At 69.2% G+C, this 19,151-nt stretch overlaps 8 protein-coding genes across 8 annotated transcripts; 4 read left to right on the plus strand and 4 right to left on the minus strand.

The window, feature by feature from the left end:
• Positions 1-84: 84 nt before the first annotated feature.
• On the plus strand, positions 85-1,342 carry RHOBADRAFT_41001 (uncharacterized protein; the record flags this gene model as incomplete). The annotated part of the gene is made up of 4 exons (XM_018413807.1): positions 85-667; positions 735-847; positions 938-1,057; positions 1,166-1,342. The coding sequence occupies 4 exons, from the start codon at positions 85-87 to the stop codon at positions 1,340-1,342; spliced, it is 993 nt and encodes a 330-aa protein (XP_018274504.1).
• A 172-nt stretch (positions 1,343-1,514) lies between these two features.
• On the minus strand, positions 1,515-2,220 carry RHOBADRAFT_41002 (uncharacterized protein; the record flags this gene model as incomplete). The annotated part of the gene is made up of 3 exons (XM_018413808.1): positions 1,515-1,555; positions 1,645-2,102; positions 2,183-2,220. The coding sequence occupies 3 exons, from the start codon at positions 2,218-2,220 to the stop codon at positions 1,515-1,517; spliced, it is 537 nt and encodes a 178-aa protein (XP_018274505.1).
• A 322-nt stretch (positions 2,221-2,542) lies between these two features.
• On the minus strand, positions 2,543-3,464 carry RHOBADRAFT_10795 (uncharacterized protein; the record flags this gene model as incomplete). The annotated part of the gene is made up of 5 exons (XM_018412006.1): positions 2,543-2,706; positions 2,775-2,861; positions 2,970-3,157; positions 3,222-3,330; positions 3,404-3,464. 5 exons carry the CDS (start codon positions 3,462-3,464, stop codon positions 2,543-2,545), a joined length of 609 nt encoding a protein of 202 aa, XP_018274506.1.
• Positions 3,465-3,760: 296 nt separating this feature from the next.
• RHOBADRAFT_50923 (uncharacterized protein) lies at positions 3,761-6,459 on the plus strand (the record flags this gene model as incomplete). The annotated part of the gene is made up of 5 exons (XM_018415557.1): positions 3,761-4,101; positions 4,196-5,216; positions 5,299-5,793; positions 5,888-6,121; positions 6,251-6,459. 5 exons carry the CDS (start codon positions 3,761-3,763, stop codon positions 6,320-6,322), a joined length of 2,163 nt encoding a protein of 720 aa, XP_018274507.1. The 3' UTR covers positions 6,323-6,459.
• Positions 6,460-6,617: 158 nt separating this feature from the next.
• Positions 6,618-8,153, minus strand: RHOBADRAFT_65923 (uncharacterized protein). Its single transcript, XM_018418818.1, has 6 exons — positions 7,974-8,153; positions 7,837-7,872; positions 7,665-7,776; positions 7,142-7,599; positions 6,991-7,055; positions 6,618-6,917 (listed from the first exon to the last, which is right to left on the minus strand). The coding sequence occupies exons 1-6, from the start codon at positions 8,130-8,132 to the stop codon at positions 6,674-6,676; spliced, it is 1,074 nt and encodes a 357-aa protein (XP_018274508.1). The 5' UTR covers positions 8,133-8,153; the 3' UTR covers positions 6,618-6,673.
• A 488-nt stretch (positions 8,154-8,641) lies between these two features.
• On the plus strand, positions 8,642-12,200 carry RHOBADRAFT_50925 (uncharacterized protein; the record flags this gene model as incomplete). The annotated part of the gene is made up of 4 exons (XM_018415558.1): positions 8,642-8,731; positions 8,813-9,595; positions 9,663-9,682; positions 9,763-12,200. 4 exons carry the CDS (start codon positions 8,642-8,644, stop codon positions 12,176-12,178), a joined length of 3,309 nt encoding a protein of 1,102 aa, XP_018274509.1. The 3' UTR covers positions 12,179-12,200.
• Positions 12,201-13,206: 1,006 nt separating this feature from the next.
• RHOBADRAFT_41007 (uncharacterized protein) lies at positions 13,207-14,143 on the plus strand (the record flags this gene model as incomplete). Its single annotated transcript, XM_018413809.1, has 2 exons — positions 13,207-13,227; positions 13,310-14,143. 2 exons carry the CDS (start codon positions 13,207-13,209, stop codon positions 14,141-14,143), a joined length of 855 nt encoding a protein of 284 aa, XP_018274510.1.
• A 629-nt stretch (positions 14,144-14,772) lies between these two features.
• On the minus strand, positions 14,773-19,103 carry RHOBADRAFT_50926 (uncharacterized protein; the record flags this gene model as incomplete). The annotated part of the gene is made up of 6 exons (XM_018415559.1): positions 14,773-15,468; positions 15,551-17,579; positions 17,652-18,388; positions 18,463-18,780; positions 18,839-19,025; positions 19,092-19,103. The coding sequence occupies 6 exons, from the start codon at positions 19,101-19,103 to the stop codon at positions 14,918-14,920; spliced, it is 3,834 nt and encodes a 1,277-aa protein (XP_018274511.1). The 3' UTR covers positions 14,773-14,917.
• Between the last annotated feature and the right edge of the window lie 48 nt (positions 19,104-19,151).

Consider the following 19,151-nt stretch of genomic DNA (forward strand, 5'->3'; position numbering starts at 1 on the left):
AGCTGATGAGGTCAACCGGCTCGCTCCTCTCTCCCCTCGTCCCACTCGCTCGGTCGAGGTACTGCTCACTGCCACACGACAAGCATGCTCTCGCGCCCTGCCATCCGCGCCACCTCGCTCGCCCGCGCCGCCGCCTCTCGCCCCTCCTCCTCCTCCTCGTCGTCGACCTCGCCCCGCTCGATCGCGACCAGGGCCCGACTGCCGCGCAACCCGCACTCGCCCAACTGGGGCCTCGTCGGTGCCGCTGCTGCAGCGACAGGCCTCGCAGCCGCAGCCTACCACCTCAAGCCAGAGTGGCTCCCGACCCCGGCGCCCCTGCACGCCGATGCGCCTCCTCCTGTCGGCGTCCACCTCGATCCGACCACCAAGACGCCCTTCCCGACCCGCCTCACCTCGCCCGACGGCACCCAGCTCCGCCTCGTCGGCACCGGCGTCCGCACCGTCTCGTTCCTCGCCGTAAAGGTCTACGCCGTCGCCTTCTACGTCAGCGAGCGCGAGCTCGACCTCGCACGCCAGGGCAAGCTCGCCGGCTGGAACGCCTACACGCCCGAGCGCCTCATCCCGCCCTTCAAGGTCTCGGCCGTCGACGCCACTGCGCCAAACCGCCTCGTCGGCGAGGAGCTCGTCGAGACGCTCCTCGAAAAGGCAGATGCCGCCGTCGTTATCAGTGCGTCCACCCTCTCGTGCCCTCTTATGTGAGTAGCACGGACTGACTCTCGCACCTCGTCTCGCAGTCCCGCTCCGCAACACGTCCCTCCCTCACCTTCGCGACGGCTTCTCTCGCGCGCTCGTCGCCCGCATGAAGGTGCCTCGAGTCTCGAACGAGTTCACCGACACGATGAACGAGGTGCGTCCCTTGTCTCCCTCTCGGTCGTTGCGTTCCTGCCCGGCCTGGTCAAGCCGAGCCCTGACGAGCCCTCCTCTTCCTCTCGAGCAGGCAACAGGCGCCGCCATGGTCGACTTCAAGAGCTTCTTCCCCTCGAGGACGGTGCAGAAGGGCATGCCGCTCGAGCTGTACTACAGCGCGAAGGACCGCTCGGTCACGTTTCAGCTTCGAGTGCGTCCCCTCTCTCCCTCTCTTTCTCTCCCTTTCTCGCTCTCCTTTCTGCCAGACCTGACCATCTTCAATCCCTGCCTCCCCTCGGTCCTCTCTACATCTTTGCAGGACGAGAACACGCACCGCCCCGAGGTCCTCGGCACCCTGCGCGAGCCGACCCTCGCGACCCAGCTCATGGCGTCCTACTTCTCGAACGACAACGCGCCCTCGCCCGAGCTCGTCAAGAGCGTCGCGATGGGCATGGATCCGGCGAGCGACAGGGTGCAGCAGCAGCCGCAGCAGTAGTCGCGCTTCTGCAACGTCGACTCTCACCACTCTCTCTCGGGCGGACTCTCTTGAGGCGAGACGAGGCGCGAGGCGACGAGAGTGAAAGACAGAGAGACGGAAGCACTGCTTTTCTGCGTCGACTGCTAGGTACAAGCGGCTACAGGTCGGTCGAGGACGGCGTGCGCGGCGGCTACTTGTTCTCGGCGTAGAAGAAGGTCGCGCCGACGAGGTCTGCGAGGCGAGGCGAACGAGGCGCTTGTCAGTGCCTTGCCTCTCGAGAGAGTCGCACAGGAGAGAGGAAGAGAGAAAGGAGGGCGCACCGAGCTGGTTGTCCTTGACAAACTGGCCGAGCGGGAAGCTCTGACGGTCGTCGGGCTGGCCGGGGAGCTCGGGCGTGTGGTCGACGGCCTGGGCGTACACGAGGATGGCGTAGCGGTGCGGGCCGGTGCCCTGCGGCGGTGCCGGGCCCATGTACGTGACGACACTCTGGCCCGCCTCCTTGCCCGGCACGACTTCGGCGAGCACAAAGTGGAGGAACGGCGACCACTTTTGGTCGTCCCTCGAGGGCGCGTCCGGGTCGGCGACGACGACCGTGAAGCGCGAGTCGGGCCCGGGCGGCGCGTTGAACGAGATGGTCGGCTCGGCCTGGGTGTCGGCGACCGAGTAGGTCGACCCGGGCTGGACGTTGCCGAACGCGCCGTACGTCGCCTGGACCGCGATCTGGTTCTTGAAGGTCGACGGGATGACGCTCGAACCGATGAGGCCGGCCTCCTTGAGGCTGCGAGGCGGGAGGAGGACAGCGTCAGCGAGGCGATGTGGGGAGGAGAGGGAGGAGGGGGAGGAGAGCGAGGGACGCACGCGTCGTCGATCTGCTGGTTGGTGACAGAGGTGGCCATGGTGCTGCTGAGGGTGTCGCTGAGCAAGCTGTGCGAAGTGAGGTGGAGGAGGGAGAGAGAGAGGAGCGCGAGCGACGTCCGCGTTGACCTCATCGCGGGGCCGAAGGGTCGACAGCGTCTTCGACAGCTTGTACGCAGATCGTCGGGCGCTGCACCGCTTCTGCGAGACGTGCAAAAAGGACAGGCGCTCGAACCAGCTCTCGTCGAGCTGTCCTCGCTGTCTCGCGCTCTCCCGACTCGCTCGACTTGCGAAGGCCAGTCCGCCGCCGCGTCCGCGAGAGCGTACAGGAAGAATGTCGCGCTCTGTACAAGGGGAGGACGTCTACAGCTTCTCGCTCCCGCCGCCGAACAGCTTCTTGCCGAGCTCGATGCCGGCGGCCCAGTGATGGAGGCGCGCGTCGACCGTGTAGCCGTGCTGCTGCTCGAACGCCTGCAGGTGCGCGTACAGCTCGGCGAGCGGGACGACCCGCACGTCGATGTGCTCTCCTGCGAGGCATCGGTGAGTCAGTACGGGGAGGGCAAGGAAAGGAGAGAGGGAATGAGGCGGGACGCACCCTCGTCGAGATGCGGCTTGGGGTCTTCCTCGCCCTCCTTGAGCTGAACCTCGAGCGTCGCGAGCACCATGTTGGCCTTGGACATGCCTGGTTGGTTGGCAAGAGGGCGACGGGCTCGAGGCGAGTCAGTGTCGGGACAACCGCACCGCCGAAGCCGGCTCGAGGGGAGGGACGCAGAGAAGGTGTGGGACGCACCAGGGTCGCTGACGACGGTGCTCCCGAGCTCGGTCACCTTGACGCGGCCCTCGAAGCTGTCGCCGCCGTAGCCCGTCTCCTCGTACAGCTCGCGCACGGCCGCCTGCTCCGGGCTCTCGCCCTCGTCGATGAGGCCGGCCGGCAGCTCGACGCAGATGGCCTCGATCGGCGGGCGGTACTGGAGGATGCTGTGCGTGTGCGACAGAGGTCAATGGGGCTGCGAGAGAGTCGAGTGCGGCGAGAGGGACGCACATGGGGACGGCGTCGGGGCGAGACGGGTGCTTCAGAACGGCGGCGATGGCGACGGCGTCGATGCCGCCCTTGCTCGTCGTCTTCCTCGCTGCCATTTCCCACACTCGGTCTGTATGCGGGGAGAGGGCAAAGTCAGCGTGGAGCGACAGGGAGAGGGAGAGGGAGAGGAGAGGGGAGCGGACCTTTGCCGTCCTCGTCGGTCCAGTCGATCTTGCGCAGCTCGATCCACTTCCCCTCCTGCATGTTGTCGACGTTGCGGATCTTGCTGGCTCCGCCCTTGTAGGGCTTGACCCGGGGGAGCGAGGCCATGGTCGAGAGGCCGAGGTGCCGAGTGGGGAGGGCGGAGCGGGCGAGTGAGGCGACGAGGGGCGAGTGTGCGAGACGGTGCAGGGGCATGCACTGGAGCGAGAGGGCAGTCGGCTAGCTGTGCGTCTGGACTCTGCGCTGAGCGAGTGGGTGGAAGAGGAGCAAGGACGTCACGTCGTTCTTGCTCCCGCACCGCCGCATCGCTCGACCAGGGCCAGGTCCTGACCACCGCCATGGACCCACACACGCTCAACGATCCGCCTCGAGCCTCGCTCGCCGCCCTCCCGCCAGAACTCGCCCTCCGCGTCGCCCAGTCGCTCGACCCGCAGTCGCTCGTTCGTCTCGGGCGCACCTCGAGCCGCCTGCACGCCATAGCCTGCACAGAGTCGCTCTGGAAGCGCATCGTCCTCGACCTCGTCGCCCAGCCCGGTCACGCCGCTCCGCCGACCGGCGACGACGCGCCGCCGCTCGCCTCGTCCTCCCCGACCTCGTCGTCCACTTGGCAGGCCCAGGCAAAGGCCCTGCTTCCGCACAGCCACCACCTCGGCTTCTTTGCCTCGAACCAGCCGTACAGGTGCGTCCCTCCGTCCACCCTCTCCTTCTCTCTCTCGCGAGCCTGACCCGCCTCTCCTCCTCCTCCCCCACTTGCGCGCGTGCTCTCGTCACAGCTCGCGCATCATTCGCGTCTCGATCGTCGCGCCCACCCTCGTTCCACCCGCACCAGACGCCCCTCCCCCGACCTATTCGATCCACGCCGCCCAGTTCGTCCCGAGGAACCGGTTCGACAACCCGCTGTACCCTCTTCTCGGCGATGGTCGCCCGTTCGGCTCGTCCCGCGACCCGATCAACCCGGCCGCCTACGTCGTCAACCCGCGCCTCAACCTCGACCACCCCTACTCGGGCCTGAGCGTCGACGTGCTCGAGCCCATCTTCGACTCGTCGTCGGCGCCCGTCTTCGACATCTCGCCGACCGACGGGCCCTGCCTCGCGCGAGGCTACTCAAACATGGCCCGCCTCGGCGACTTCAGCCCTGCCGTGCCCCAGTCGACGCCCGTCCTGCGCCTCGCGCTTGAGCCCGTCACCGAGCGCGTCGAGCGCAACGCCGCCGCGACCCACCCGGACGGCGCGCCGTCCTCGAGGCTCGACGAGCTCAACCCCGAGTCGCTCTTCGCCCTGTTCAGCGGTCGACTCCCGCGCCGACAGTGGCCGACGCTCGCCCTCGTCGGCCTCGAGCAGGTCAGCACGGCCGACATCCCCGTCCTGCGTGCCGGCCGCACCGACCCGCCGCGCAACATCCTGCGCCTCGCGCCCGGCTCGGGCGGCGCCTTCCGCGGCCTCGTCGAGGCCCTCAAGGACCGCAACGGCGAGCGCCCGCTCGCCCAGGTCGTCCAGCCGAGCTCGCCCTCGTCGTCGACCCAGGACGACGAGGCGTTCGTCACCGGGTTCCGCATCCGGGCCCGCCGCACGCCGCGCACGCCGCCCGGTGCGGCGACGAGCGGGGCCCACGAGCGCGCCGAGACGAGCTCGAGCGCCGGGACGGGCGAGAGGTGGAGCGCGCCCGGGGCGGCGACGAGGCGCAGGGGCGTCGGCGGGAACGGCGGGCCGGCCGTGCTGTGGCACGGGACGGAGCGGGACCCAGACGATGAGCCGCAGGTGACGATCTTGCGGGCAGGAGATGAGGGCGAAGGGGTGCGTCCTCGCTTTCCTTTTCTCTCTCTCGCAGTCGCTCTTCTCTCGCCTCCTCGTACTGACCTTTCCTCCTCGCGTGCAGGGCTTCGTCCTGCGCATCCCCGACAACGACGACCGACGACCTCGCCGCCGCTCGGCCGACACCGGCGTCGACGTCGACGAGCCCATGCTCGACGGCACTCGAGCTGCCGCCGGGTCCGACGACAGCGACGACTCGGACGCCGAGCGCGCCTCGCTCGCCGACCTTGTCGACTCGGCGAGCGAGTCGTTCTTCCCGATCAAGGCGCCCGCACGCCCGCTGTCGTGGGACGACCCGAGCCCGGTCGACGAGCACGGCGACGTGCTCGCCTCGTCGCTCGAGGGCCTGTGGCTCGGCACGTACGGCGGGCACGGCCTCGAGTTCGTCCACTTGACGACCGGGTTCGTCGAGATGCCCGTCGACGAGGACGAGGGGCGCGCCGAGGAGCGAAGAGGGTACGACAGCAGCGACAGCGAGGGCGAGGACCGCCGGGTCCAGTACCGCCGGGTCGTCACGGCGACCAAGGTGACGGGCGACCCCAACGTGCCCTCGGGCCAGGTGCGTCTCTCTCTCTCTCACTTTCTCTTTGTGGGCGCTCTGCATCGTTCGGGTTGTACAGCGGTCCCTGACCCTCCTCGCCATCCCGCCGCAGACCTCTTGGGTCGCCATCCTCCCTCCTTCCTCGCGTCACTCGCACCCTCTCGCCGCCACCGTCCCGACCGTCCCCCTCTCGACCTTTGAGCGCCTCTCGGAGCTCGACCCGCACTCGCCCCAGTACCTCGCGCTCAACAACGGCGCCGGGCCCGACTGGTCGGTCGGGACGGCGCGCGCGTACGGCCGCATCGCGCTCACTGGGTTCGCGAGCCCGAGCTGGACGGGCGCGCAGGTGCGCTTCTTGAGGAGCGAGGTGCGGTTGCGCAGGGCGCGCTCGGCGGGCGAGGAGGGGCGAGCGAGAGGGGGAGAGGGAGAGGGAGAGGGAGAGGGAGAGGCGCAGGGGGACGAGCGCACGATCGAGTCGGTCGAGGAGCTGCACCTGCGGTGGGAGGACCTGCAGAAGGTGGGTGTGTTCAAGCGTGTGCGGGTCTGAGCCGTGCGCGAGGAGGAGGAGGAGCGGTCGGACCTTGTTCCCTCATCTCGGCGTCGTCGGCCGTGTCGTTATTCTCTCTCGATGCCGTATGTAGCTCTCGTATCTTGTGTGGCATTCTTATTCGTGTCGTTGCTCTGCGTCGACTCCCTCTCTCATGCGCGAAGCTCGGCTCGGACTTTGGCGCTTTCGCCTTTGCAGCTCGGGCGCTCTCTCGCTCGCTGGCTCTTGTCTCGCTGAGAGTCATGAGGCTGGGTCGTCTCGAGTCCTCGCTGTCGCTGTCGAGGTCGCGCCGAGGAAACGTCGTCGAACAAAGTCTATTTCACAATCGCCTGCCGCTCGCTCGAGCTCGTTCTACGCGACGCGAATGACGACCTTGCCGACGAGCGTCGCCTCGCTCAAGAACTGGTAGGCCTCCTTGGCCTCGTGGAAGGCAAAGACGCGGTCGATCATGGGCTGGATCTTGGCCGTCTCGACAAAGTCGCTCAGCTCCTCGAGGTGGCGACGCGAGCCGATGAGGATGCCTCGCAGGAGCGCACTCTTGAGGAGGACGAGGCGAGAGATGTCGGGCGCACTCCCGCCGGCGAGGTAGCCGATGCTGCACGAGGGAGAGGAGAGAGAAAGTCATTTAGGCGACCTTCTCAAACGGAAGGAGGAGGGTCGAGACGCACTCGTCAATCTCGCCGCCTTGCCGCAGCGCGTTCAGGCTCTTCTCGAGAGTACCTGCGCCCCCAATCTGTGTACGAGGGACGAGAGAGAGGAGTTCAGTCGCCGCTCGAGAAAGGCTCGCGGGCAGAGAGGGGGAAGGAGGCTCGGGCGCACCTCGACGACCTTGTCTGCCCCGCGGCCGTTCTTGGTGAGCTTGAGCACCTCCTTGTCCCAGTCGGGCGTCGTCTTGTAGTTGATCGTGTGCAGGCGACCTGCGCCGCCGTGGTTGTGCGAGTCGTGGATGTGCTGGCGCACGCGCTCCAGCTTTGCGTCCGAGGACGACGTAATGATGGCGGTGCCGCCCGCCGCGACGACGAGCTGCGCGCCCATGACCGACACGCCGCCGGTGCCCTGCAGGACGACGGTCATGCCGGGCTTGATCGGCTGCGGCCCGCTGAACAGGGCGTTGTAGACGGTCGTCGGCGCGCACGGGAGGGTCGCCGCCTCGTCGAACGACAGGTTGGACGGCATGGTGACGAGGTCGGTCGCCTTGAAGAGGCGGTACTGGGTCAGGGTGCCGTCACAGCCGCCGCCGAGCATGCTCGCGAACATGGCCGGGTCGTCGACTTGACCTGTGGTCGGGGAAGGTGGGTCAGCTCTCGGGCGCACGTGCAGGCGAGAGACGAGCGGGACGCACCTCGCTCGAGGCCGAGAGTGAACGTCGCCATGATCTTGTCGCCCACGGTCCACTTGGTGACCTCGTCGCCGACCTGGACGACCTCGCCCGACATGTCCGAGCAGGGGATGATCTGTCGACTCGGGCGCAAGGTCAGACTCGGCTCTGCGCGACGACAGAGAGGCTCACGCACGTTGTCCTGCGCGCCTGGGTAGACGCCTTTGGCAATCTGTGGGTCGAGGAGAGGGCGGCGAGTGCCGGGCGAGGAGGAGGAGGACGAGGTCAGCTGGGCTCCATGCAGCAAGGATGCAGGGCGAGAGTGGGGCGCACCTGAAGGTCCCGGTTGTTGAGGCTGACGGCCTTGACGCGCACGAGGACCTCGCCGAGGCGAGGCGAGGGGAGCGAGAGGCCCTCCTCGAACTTGAGGACGTCGAACGAGCCGGTGCCGCGCAGGACGTAGCGCGAGTAGGTCGACGGGAGGCTGGTCATGGCCAGAGGTGTGCAGCTGGGCAACAGTGGCAGAGTGTGCGAGGTCTGAGGAAGCGAGGCGGCGGCGAGAGTAGGTCATCGTTGTTACTCAGCTCTCCGAGTCGGCCCAGCCTCGCCTCCCCGCAGCCTCCACTCTTCGCTTCCGAGGCTTCTCCGCTCACGTGCTCATTTGCGCTCGCGCGCGGAGTGCGGAGACGACCTTCTTGACCGCCAGCAAGCGAGCATACAGCGCGCTCTGCGCCTGGATGCTGTACATAGCTTACAGCTCGAGCGCGCTGTCGTGACGCCCACATTGTCGCGCGACAAAATAGGTCAGACTCGCCAGACTCGAGTCGAGAGCTGGTTACAGTACCGTCGTCCTCGCTCCTCCGCTACCCACCTGCACTCGAGCGCGCACACCAGCCTGCGCACAGTGCACAGCAGCTCTAGACTCGCTCATCGCTCCAGCATCGCCCCACCGTCGCCTCACGGCTCCCCTTCACCGCGTCCTCCTCCCCCGACCGGTCGACATGCCGCCTCGTCCCGCACGAGCGCGGCCTGTGCCGCAGAGCAGCACGACATCTATCTCAAGCAGCGGCGTGCAACCAGTCGTCATTGAGGTGCGTCTACTCCCCCCGCCCGCATTCGTCCTCGTCTCCTCCTCCCGCTCCCTCAAGCTGACCTCTCTCGCCCGCCTGCAGCCCGTCGCCGGGCCGAGCGCCTCTCGAGCTCTCGACATCGACACCCTGTGCACGCCTCCCGACACCCTCGCCCTGTACTCGAACGAGGTCCGCGAGTTCTTCGCCGCCGCGCTCGACCGCACCGGCGCCTCGATCGACACGCTCCTGCCCCAGCTCGAGAAGCTCGTCGACAAGATCTCGGCCGACCGCCGTGCCGCGCGGGACAAGGACGAGTACCTCGCATACTACCTCCTCGGCCTCGACGAGGCCGTGACCGCTCGCCTTTCGGGCCACGCGCTCGTCAAGTGGACGAGGCGGACGTGCAGGGCGGGCGGCGACGTCCTTGACGAGGAGGGCGAGGGCGAGGACGAGGACGAGCAGGGCACGTCGACGGCGGCGGCCAAGGGCAAGGGCAAGGCGGTCGAGGGCTGGATGGCCAAGTGGAGGGAGTCGAGGGTCCTCTTCGCGACGTCGGTCCAGCAGGCCGATGAGATCTGCCGCCTGTACACGCCGTACGGCTCCTACGCCAACTTCCCGTGGGCCAACGCCATGCCGGCTCGCACCCTCGGCGCCCAACGCGACCGCACGACAGTCCTCCGCTGGATCTGCCATCTCGGCACTCGTGGCAAGCAGCTCGAGCCGGTCCCGTCGCACGACAAGGTCCAGGAGATCGCCGTCACCCTCACCGGGCGCGCCGAGAAGGAGAACCGGTGGACGACGAGGGACGGGCGGTACGGGCCGCACCACCTCAAAAAGGCCAAGAAGACGATGGTCGCAGACTGGCCTGACCTCAAGGTTCTCTACGTGCGTCCCTCTTTTCTCCTTCTCTACATTCTCCGACACGCCCTGACTATTTGCCTCGCTCGTGCAGGGGCCCGACCCACTTCCTCCGTGCGTGTCTGCCCTTCTCTCCCTCCTTCAAGGCGGCCCTCAGATGGGCTCGTTCACTGACTATCCTCTCTTCTATACAGTCCTTCGTCCGCGACAACCGCCGCCGCCGCACCGCACCTCGCTCCCGCCGCCGCCTCGAGCGCGCAGGCTCCCGCTCCCTCCTCCACCGCCGCCGCCGCCACCTCTTCGTCCTCGTCCTCGTCCTCCCTCGCCGACACCGCCGGCGCAGCGACCGCCTCGATCGACGTCGACCCGCAGCACGGCGACGCGCCCGGATCCCGCGCTCGTTCGGGCGCCGACCAGGCCAAGGCGCCCTCGCTCGCCAAGAAGAAGCGCTCGCGCGCCCCGGTCGGCCCTCGTCCCGCTGCCGCCGCTCCGTCGACGAGCAGCGACAGCGAGCGCGACGACGAGCGCGACGGCACATCGAGCAAGAGCGGCGAGGGCGAGCAGGATGGCGAGGGCGAGGGCGACCGCGTCGTGCCCGAGCCCGAGCCCGAGCCCGAGCCTGAGCCCGCCCGCCTCGCCTCGCGCGCCAACGCTCGCGCTCGTCGCCGCGCCGGTGCCCGCGCCGAGTCGTCGAGCAGCGAGGACAAGGAGGGCGGCACCTCGAGCGAGGGCGAGCACGAGCGCGCCGAGCCCGGGCCCGAGCGCGAGCGCGAGCCCGCCCGCCTCGCCTCGCGCGCCGCCCACGCTCGCGCTCGTCGCCCCGCCAGCGCTCGCGCCGAGTCGTCGAGCAGCGAGGACGGGCAGGGCGCGACCTCGAGCGAGGGCGAGGGCGAGCGCGCCGAGCCCGGGCCCGAGCGCGAGCGCGAGCCCGCCCGCCTCGCCTCGCGCGCCAATGCTCACACGCCGCGCCGCGTCAGCGCTCTCGCCGAGTCGTCGAGCAGCGAGGACGGGCATGGTGCCACCTCGAGCGAGAGCGACGGCGACGGCGCCGGGCCCCAGCCTGAGCCCGCCGGCCTGCCCGAGAACGGCGCTCGCAACGGCGTCCTCGCCGCCGCCGCCGGGCCGAGCGCGAGCGGGCCCCTCGCCGCCGCCAAGCTCGACCCGCGCGAGCTCGGCAAGTTGCGCGAGCTCGGCAAGCTGCCCTCGCGTGGCGCGCCGCGAGCGTCCAAGGACGTCGTCCTCCGCGCGAGCCGGGCGGCCAACGGCGTCACGTCGGCGGGCGGCCATGTCGCCGGCGCCGCCGTCAAAGTCGGCGACGCGTCGAGTGCACGTCGGGTCGCTCGTGACGACGACGGCGGCGCCGAGCAGCCCGCGCCTGTGCGCGAAAAGTTCCGGGTCGATCTCGTGCCGCCGGGGCACGTGCTCGACGACATCCACGACCTCGTGCGCGGCGAGTCTCCTCGCGCGCCGTACCTGCGCCGGGACGTCACGTACGCCGTCCTCAATGTTCACCCGGCTCGCCTCCAGATCGAGCGCATCCGCGAGGACATCGCCAAGACGCCGCCGGCGCAGCGCGGCAAGCTCGAGGACATCGTCGAGCACGTCGTTGGGCCTCGCGACGATGTTCGAAGCGCCCTGCACCTGCCCTCTCTCGCCGAGCAGGCAGCGGCGCTCGAGCCAGGACTGCCGTCGAGCGAGTCCGCCGTCACCCTGACGCTGCAGCAGCTCGCGGTGGACAGCTTCGACGAGCTGTGCCGCGATCTCCGACTGTTCCTGTGGCTGCGGCTTCAGGACGGGCGGTTGATCGACGCTCAGCAGGACAAGGTGTGGCGGCTGGGGGGGCGCACGCCGGTCATCAGCCGCCGCGACGGGCTCGTCATCGGCTGGAGGAACGCCCACGGCGTCCTGTACGACGACGAGGAGGGCGGCGACCCGTCGGACAACCCGTACTTCGAGCAGCCGGCGTGGGAGGCGCCCGACTACCACTACGACGACGAGCCGTTGCCCGAGCAGCCCGACGGCGAGGACGACGCGGCGCCGACCGCCAACCAGTCGTCCAAGGTCAAGGGCGCCGGCACAGTCGCGAGCGACGACGTCAAGGACGACGACGACGACCAAGGCGACTCGACCGCCGACGACTCGACCGCCGACGACTCGACCGCCGACGACTCGACCGCCGACGACTCGACCGCCGACCATTCGGCCGTCGACGACTCGACCGACGAGCGCTCGCTCGAGCACAAGGTCAAGTCGGCCGAGCGCAACGACGACGACGAGTCGGCGCTCGAGGGCGAGCAGGACGACGAGCGAGCCGTCGAGGTCGCGTCCTCGACCGGGAGCGACGACTCGGACGAGGAGGGCGAGGGCGGAGCCGAGCACGGTGCAGCGGTGGAGGAGCTGGACGAGCAGGCGCGCCGGGACGCGCTGCGGGACGACGTCCGGCGCCCTCGCGCGAGATCTGCGGCGCCCGCCGTCGCCGCCGCCGTCGAGGAGGCCTCGGATGAGGGCTCGGATGAGGGCTCGGGCGAGAGCTCGGAGGAGGACTCGGACGAGTCGTCGCGCGTGCGGGAGGAGGAGCGAGAGAGGTGGAGCGACGAGGACGAGGCCTGAGGCGCCCGAGCCGTCGACCGAGCACTCGTGCGCCTATTTTCTCTCTTCTCCTCCTTCTGATAAGGCCCGACGGAACTGACACGTTCTCTCGTCGTGCAGCTCCCCTCTCTTGCTCGCCTCGGCCGCGCCTCGACCTCCTGCCGCCCGTCTCTACTTTCTCGCCTTCCTCGCCTTCCTCGCCCTCCTCGCCTCGCACACCGATCCTTCCTCGACCCATCTTGTGCAACGCGTCACCGGACTCAACGATCCGCCACACCTGCACCTGCCCTAACCCGACCTCGCTACACCTCGTCCCCCTCCTCCTCCCTTCACCTCACGCCCTCACCTCGCCGCACCCGTCCCGGCTCCTCCTCTTCCGCCTCGACGACGCTAGGCACTCTCCTTCAACACCGCCCCGCACGCCGTCGCACGAGTCGAGCGGTCGCCGACGCTCCCCCTCCCCTCCCTCTCTCGCCTTTCCCACCTTTCCCTCGTTCTCGTTCCCCCTCCTCGCTTGATTCTCCCTCGCAGTACCTTCCCTATGTCGTTGTCTTCCCTACCTTGTCTGCCCTCGTGCAGCTCTCGCCTCGCCTCGGTCGTCTTCTCCCCTCTTGGTCAGACCCGGTCGCCGCGACGCTCGCACCTCCTTTTATCGCCCTCGCTCTCTCTCTCTCCTGCCCTGCATCTGTGGCCGTTTTCCCCAGCTCTCGCCCCGTCGTCTCGAGAGAGTGTACCGCGTGCAGCACCGTCGAGAGGAGAGCGAGCGAGCGCAAGTCGAGGTGCGAGTCCGAGTCTCCCCCCGCACGAAGCGCGTGCTCTCGCACCTCGCACCTCGCCTCGCACCGCCAGAGAGCGAGCAGCCGGCACTGCTACCCTCAAGCACCTTCTCTCGATCCTCTCGCTCCAGTTCCCGCGCGCCCCGAGCCTGCCGTCGAGCCGCTTTCGTCCTCATCAGCCGCGTCCAAACTCGCCCAACTCGTCGTCGACCCAGCTCGAGGAGTGCTCGCCTCTATCTGTACGACAACCTGTCGGGTTCTTCAACCTCCAGCATGGCCTCGCCGGCCCAGCAGGTGCGTCCTACGCGCTCCTCTTCTCGCGTCGTCCTCCTCCCCTCCCTCGTCCGCCCCGCGCTGACCTCTCCTCGGTCCGCAGCCTGTCGCAGGGCCGTCTTGCACCCGCACTCTCGACCTCGCCGCCCTCGCCACACCGCCACCGCACCTCCTTCACTCGCACGACGTCCGCGCCTTCTTCGTCGCCGCGCTCGATGGCACCGGCGCCCCCATCGATGAGCTCCAGCCGCAACTCGACGAGCTCGTCGACATGATCTCGAAGCACCTCATCGTCGCCTCGCGCGGCAAGCGCACGTCGATCGCCCACTGGCTGCTCGGGCTCGAGGAGGTCGTGAGCGCTCGTCTCACGGGGCGCGCGCTCGAGGTCTGGACGCGGCGTGTGTCTGAGGCCGGCGGCGACGCGGTCGACAGCGGCGACGACTACCAGGGCGTGGGCGATGGCGTCAAGAGTGCGGCGAGCACGTCGGCCGGTGCACCTCCTGTCGCTCGCGGCGCCGTCATCTCGGCACTTCTTCCCTCCACCGCCGTCGCTGCTGCCGCCAAGCACGCGCCCGACCCGCAGCAGCAGCTCGGCAACGCCGCCGACGCGCAGGCCCGCCGCAGCGAGATGCGCTGCCTAAGGCGCGAGGTCGAGATCCTGCGCCACGAGCTGCATCGAGCGGGTCTGCGCGCGCCCCTCGTCTCGTCCGACCTGCGCGGCGTCAACTACGGCTACAAGGGCGCCGGCGGCGTCGTGCACGCCGAGCAGCTTGTCTCGGGAGCGATGAGCGCAGAGGAGCAGGCGAGGCGCTTCGACCGGGCAGACAGGCTGGAGCGGGTCAAGAGGCAGGGCCTCGCGGCGCCGCAGCGTGCCGGCGTCTCGAAGCCGGAACGCTCGAGCGGCCCGCACGGCCAGAGGCGGGAGGAGGACGCCTGAGACCGACGAGGCGCTCAACTCACTGTACGTCCCCTCCTACTCTCTCAATGTGCCACTCTCGAGACTGGTCCGCGCAGAACTCACCCGTCGTCTCTCGCGCAGCTCCATTCGCCCTCATGCACCCCGCCTCTTTCCCTACCTCGCCCCTTTTCCCTCACTCGCCTTCCTCACCCTCGTCAGCCCCACTCGTCCGCTCTTCCTCGACCGCGTTCGCCGACCCTCACTCGCCCTTTGCGTCGCACAGCTTCGCCAGGACCCCCTCCCCTAGCTCTCCCTCGTTCTCGTTCCGCCCCTCGCTTGATCCTCCCCCTCAGTACCTTCCCTATGTCGTTGTCTTCCCTACCATCTTTGTCGCGCACAGCGCTCTCGCCTCTCGTTCGTCTCTCCTTTTCGTTCCCCTCGTCGGCCGCGACGCTCGCACCCCGTGTCAGAGCCGTCGCCCTCTCCCTCTCTCTCTCTCTCGCACTGCATCTGTGGCCGTCTCTTCGACTCTGCGTCCTCACTGAAAGCGAGAAGTCCGTCTTCGAGCGAGAGAGAGAGGATCGTTCGTGCTCTCTATGCACGGGGCGAGCGAGGCAGAACTATCTCGCTCGTGCACCTTTCGAGGAAGTCGGAAGACGGACTTGGAATCGGACTGGCGCCGCACGTACAAGCTACGAACGAGAGCTACGGCGAGAGTGCTCAACGCGGACCGCACAGACCGCCATGACCATCCGGGCGGCGGCGCGGCGGCGCCGGGAGCGGCCTTGAGCGCAAACCGGCGAGCGACCCAACCTACCTCGGGTCGACGTTCTCGTCCGGCACGCGCTCGCCGACGGCGCGACCCTCGTGCGGCCCGGCGGTTGATGTCATGGTCGAGGTGACGAGGGTCGTACTGCTCGACTGGGCGGCCCCGGACGCAGAACCGCTCGCGCGCTCGAACGGCGACGTCGCTCGCTTTGCGCACGAGCCTGTTGCCGAGCGCTCGACGAGCTGCCTCGCCGCCCTTGGCGGTGCCGCGGACAGCGACGAGGACGAGGTTCTGGCGAGGTCCTCGAGCGCCGGCGGTATCGCTGACGTCGAGGGACGAGATGCGCTTGAGCGAGAAGACGATGCCGCTCTCGAGTCGCGCTCGTCGTTGGCGCCGCAAAGCTGCACGACCTTGACCGTCTCGCGCATGTCGTCGTCGTCGTCGTCGTCGTCGTCGTCGTCGTCCGAGAGCGACATGCCGTCGTTGAGGTCGCGCTGGCCGAGGAAAGACCGGCGACGGGGCGGAACGGGGAGCGCGCGCCGGCTGCCCTGCTTGGCCGAGACGATGCCGCCGTCGCTCGAGAACACGTGCCAGGCTGCGAGACGCAAGTCGAGTCAGTCGTGCGCAGGGAAAGAGGGGCGAACAGGGCAGGGAGAGAAAAAGAGAGAGAGACGTACGCTCGTTCGAGAGCATGTTGCGGCGTTCTTGCGACGTGGCGAGCGACGAGTAGTCCGACGACATGGCCAACGAGCCCGCCGAGCCGATCGAGGCAACGGCGGGGTGGGTCGGGCGCAGGCCGAAGCTCGAGAGCTCGGCGGCGTCCGAGTCCGAGTCGCGGCCGATCGGGCGGACCGTCGCGCAGTGGACCGTGCCCGTGAGGGCGTCCTCGACGTCCTCTTCGCTCATGACGTGCGAGCCACGCAGGATGACCGACCCGGCAGGGGAGCGACGAGGCTGCGCGCTCGGCGACGACAGGTAGAGCGACCCGAAGCTCGAGGTCGTCGGCGAGAAGAGCGGCGACGAGGGCGGCCCGAGTCGACGGGCATGCCGGTGCACCTCGGGCCCGGTCGCCTCGGCGCCTGCGTCGTCGCCGTCGTCGTCGTCGTCGGACGAGGACGACTCGTCGGCGAGCGTGCCCGCCTCGTCGTCGAGGACCTCGACCGACGTCTCGCACTCCCACTCGAACGAGATGTCGAGCAGCGTCCCGCTCGACGCCGTCCTGGGAAGAAGACGTCCCGTCGACTCGCGCGGGACGGCCGGCGACGGGCTGCGCGAGCCGAGCGCCTCGACCGCCGCCTCGACCTCCCTCGCCGCCGCTTCGACCTCGTCCCACTTCTTGGCGCTGCCGCCCTGCGAGCTGCTGGCTCGTCGCGCGTCGACGCCGTCGACCGACGACGGCGCATGAAGCGTCGGCGGCGAGGGCGGCGCAGCCTCCTCCCGCGAGGCCGCTCGGACCTCCTCCTGCGCCGCGTTGGCCGCCGGCGCCGGCGCCTCGTCGACGGCGACCCAGACGTCCTGCGACGGCCTCGGCGCGCTCGGCGACTGCTGCTGGACGAACAGGGGCAGCGACATGCGGCGGCGAGCCCGTGCGCTGCGAGCGCCGAGCGACCCGCCGTTTGAGAAGGCCGCGAGCGACCTCGCCGAGCGGACGCCGAGCGAGCCCGAGGCGTGCGTCGCGGCGAGAGGTGCGGCGGCGACGCTCGACGGGCGACGAGGCATCGGCGCGTCCTTGGGGCCGACCTTGACGTTGCTGCCGAGCTTGATTGACGGGACAAGGTGCGGGAGGACGTGCGCCGACAAGTAGTCGATCGTCGGCAGGGCATCGTGCGGCGCTGGCATTTGGGTAGGAGGCGGCGAGGCGGGCGCGATGGAGGAGGTGGGCGTGAGGCTAAACTCGCGGGTCGAAAAGTGGAAGTCGGTCGGCGTGATGGCCGGCGACGGCGAGCGCGACCTCGAGCGGCTCCTCGCGCGACCGACGACGTCGAGCGTCGAGCGAGCGAACCCGAACGGCACTCGAGGCTTGTCGGGAAGGCGAGGCTCGTCGGTCGACGGCTTGCGCGTGCGCAGGAGCGACAGGGCGATGAGCTCGTCGGTCGCCGTCGCGACGTGGACGGGCGCCGACGCCCTGCGCGCGTGCTCGAACCCGCCGACCGTCTTGCGGCTCGTGATGCTGTACGAACGAGCGCGACCCGCGGCGCCGAGCTCGCCGAGCGTCGTCTTGGAGAGCTTGAGCGACCGCAGGCGGGCGTGCCCGGCCGACGCCGACTTGGCGAAGCCCGACGCGATCGAGTACGGCTCGGCGCCGTCGCTCGGGAGCACCTGGAGCTTGGGGTGCGTCGCGAGCATCGAGACGGCACGCCCGATCGTGCCGCGCGGCGCCGGGGCGCAGTCCTCGCCGTCGGGCGAAATGCCCGGCGGGACCGTGCGCCACGACATGGGCGTCGAGGCGCGGCTCTGCGAGCGCTCGTACATGTCGCCGCTCGCCCGGGTCGACTCGACGGTGACGCCCTCGAAATGCGCCGCTGTCGACGAGGTGAGGACGGGTGGCGCCGGTCGGCGGAACCAGAAGCCCTCGCTCGCCCAGCACTGCCAGGCGAGGATGACGGCGGGTTGGGCGACACCGAGGATGAGGAGGATTGAGGTGGCGAGAGGTGCGGCGGCGCTCGCGCGGACGAGGCGCCGGAAGACGAAGGGCGAGACGAGGGCCTGCAAGTTGGGAAGGCCGATTAATCAGGGTTCGCTCGACAAGGAGGGGGCAAGTGGCGAGAGGGGACGCACGTAGCTGACAAGGCCGCAGAGGAGGTGCCCACCGATGCGCACGAGCGCGCCTCGAGCCTCCCTCGAGCTGAGCTCGACCTTGGGCGCGTGGCCCGTGCCAGGCGGCGTCTGCCCGCCCCACGCCTCCTTCAGGAGCGCGTTGCGCACCGCCGCGCCGCCGCCGCCGCCGACGAGCGCACTCGGCGCGAGGTACGTCGAGGCGCGCGACGTCATCGAGCTGAGCGAGACCCTCGACCGGACCGACTCGCTGCGGCGCGTGCTGCCGCCGCCGCCCTCGTCGCCGCGCGCACCGGCAATGACCTCGCGCTCGTCCTCGAACGCCGGGAGCCGAGGACCAAGTTGCGGCGTATTGCGGCCCGACAGGTACGAGGCGGGCGTGGCGGTCGTCGATCGGTCGAACAGGAGGAGGTGCGCCGACCCGGGCGTGGGCGAGCGAAACTCGCGGGCGTGATCAAAGTGGAGGTCCTCGGTCGAAGTACAGGACGGCGCCATGGACGGCCGAGCGTTGAGGACGTCGAGCGTCGAGGTCGAGCGGCCGATCGAGTGGACGAACGAGGTCGACAGGCCCGAGAAGTTGTGGCGCAAGGCGGGCAGCGTCGGGTCGTACGGCATGTCGCCCTGCGAGACGGGCACGCGGTACTGCTGCTGCTGGGCGAACGGCGAAAAGGCCTGCTCGCGCTGCGTGATGCGGCGGACGCGCAGGATGGCGACGAGGAGGCGGCCGAAGCAGACCGTGACTGCGGCAAAGGGGGTCGTCAGGACTCACGCTCGCCAGGCTGTAGACAAAGAGAGAGAGAGAGTGAGGACGCACTGATGAGGGTGACGACCGAGAGCCAGCTCGCGAGACCGATCCAGACGTTGCGGCTCTCTGCACGAGGCAGCGCTGCGAGTCCGGCTCCGACGCCGTACAGGCACAGGGCCGGCAGCCAGACGATCCAGTCGGCGCGACCGAGCTCGATCGAGCGCCCAAAGACGACGTTGGTGTAGCTGAGGATGGCGACGACGAGGAGGAGCGTCGGTCGAGCGGTCGTCGCGAGGTAGAGCCGGCTTGCCGCGCCCCTGGATGCGCCGAGCTCGACGTTGCGCCCGACGGCGAGAGCGACCTCGATGACGAGGACGATAACGGCGACTGCAGGAAAGGGACTTTTAGCGATGCGCGAACAGGAGCGGTGAGAGGGGCAGCTCACGAATGTCCGAGGCGGCGAGGTAGGCGGCGAAACGCTGAGCCGACTTGAGGCGGGGTCGCTGAGGTGGTGTGGTCGATCCAGGCGGCGGTCGAGGGTTGAGAGGGTGACCTGGGAGGAGCGGGAGGAGGGTGCGGAGGGTGGTGTAGGTCGAGCAGACGAAGCTGCGCTTGAGGTGAGCTCGCGTTGTCTGCCGGCATCAGAGAGAAACGTGGACGCACGCTAGGCAAGCCCCGCCCAGTGTTACGCAGAGCACGGCGGCGTCCATCGAGGCGACAGGCGACCGAGGTTGGCGGACGAGGTCGTCGACGAGGTG

This window comes from Rhodotorula graminis (genome assembly GCF_001329695.1).
Source record: "Rhodotorula graminis WP1 unplaced genomic scaffold RHOBAscaffold_1, whole genome shotgun sequence".
NCBI lineage: Eukaryota > Fungi > Basidiomycota > Microbotryomycetes > Sporidiobolales > Sporidiobolaceae > Rhodotorula > Rhodotorula graminis.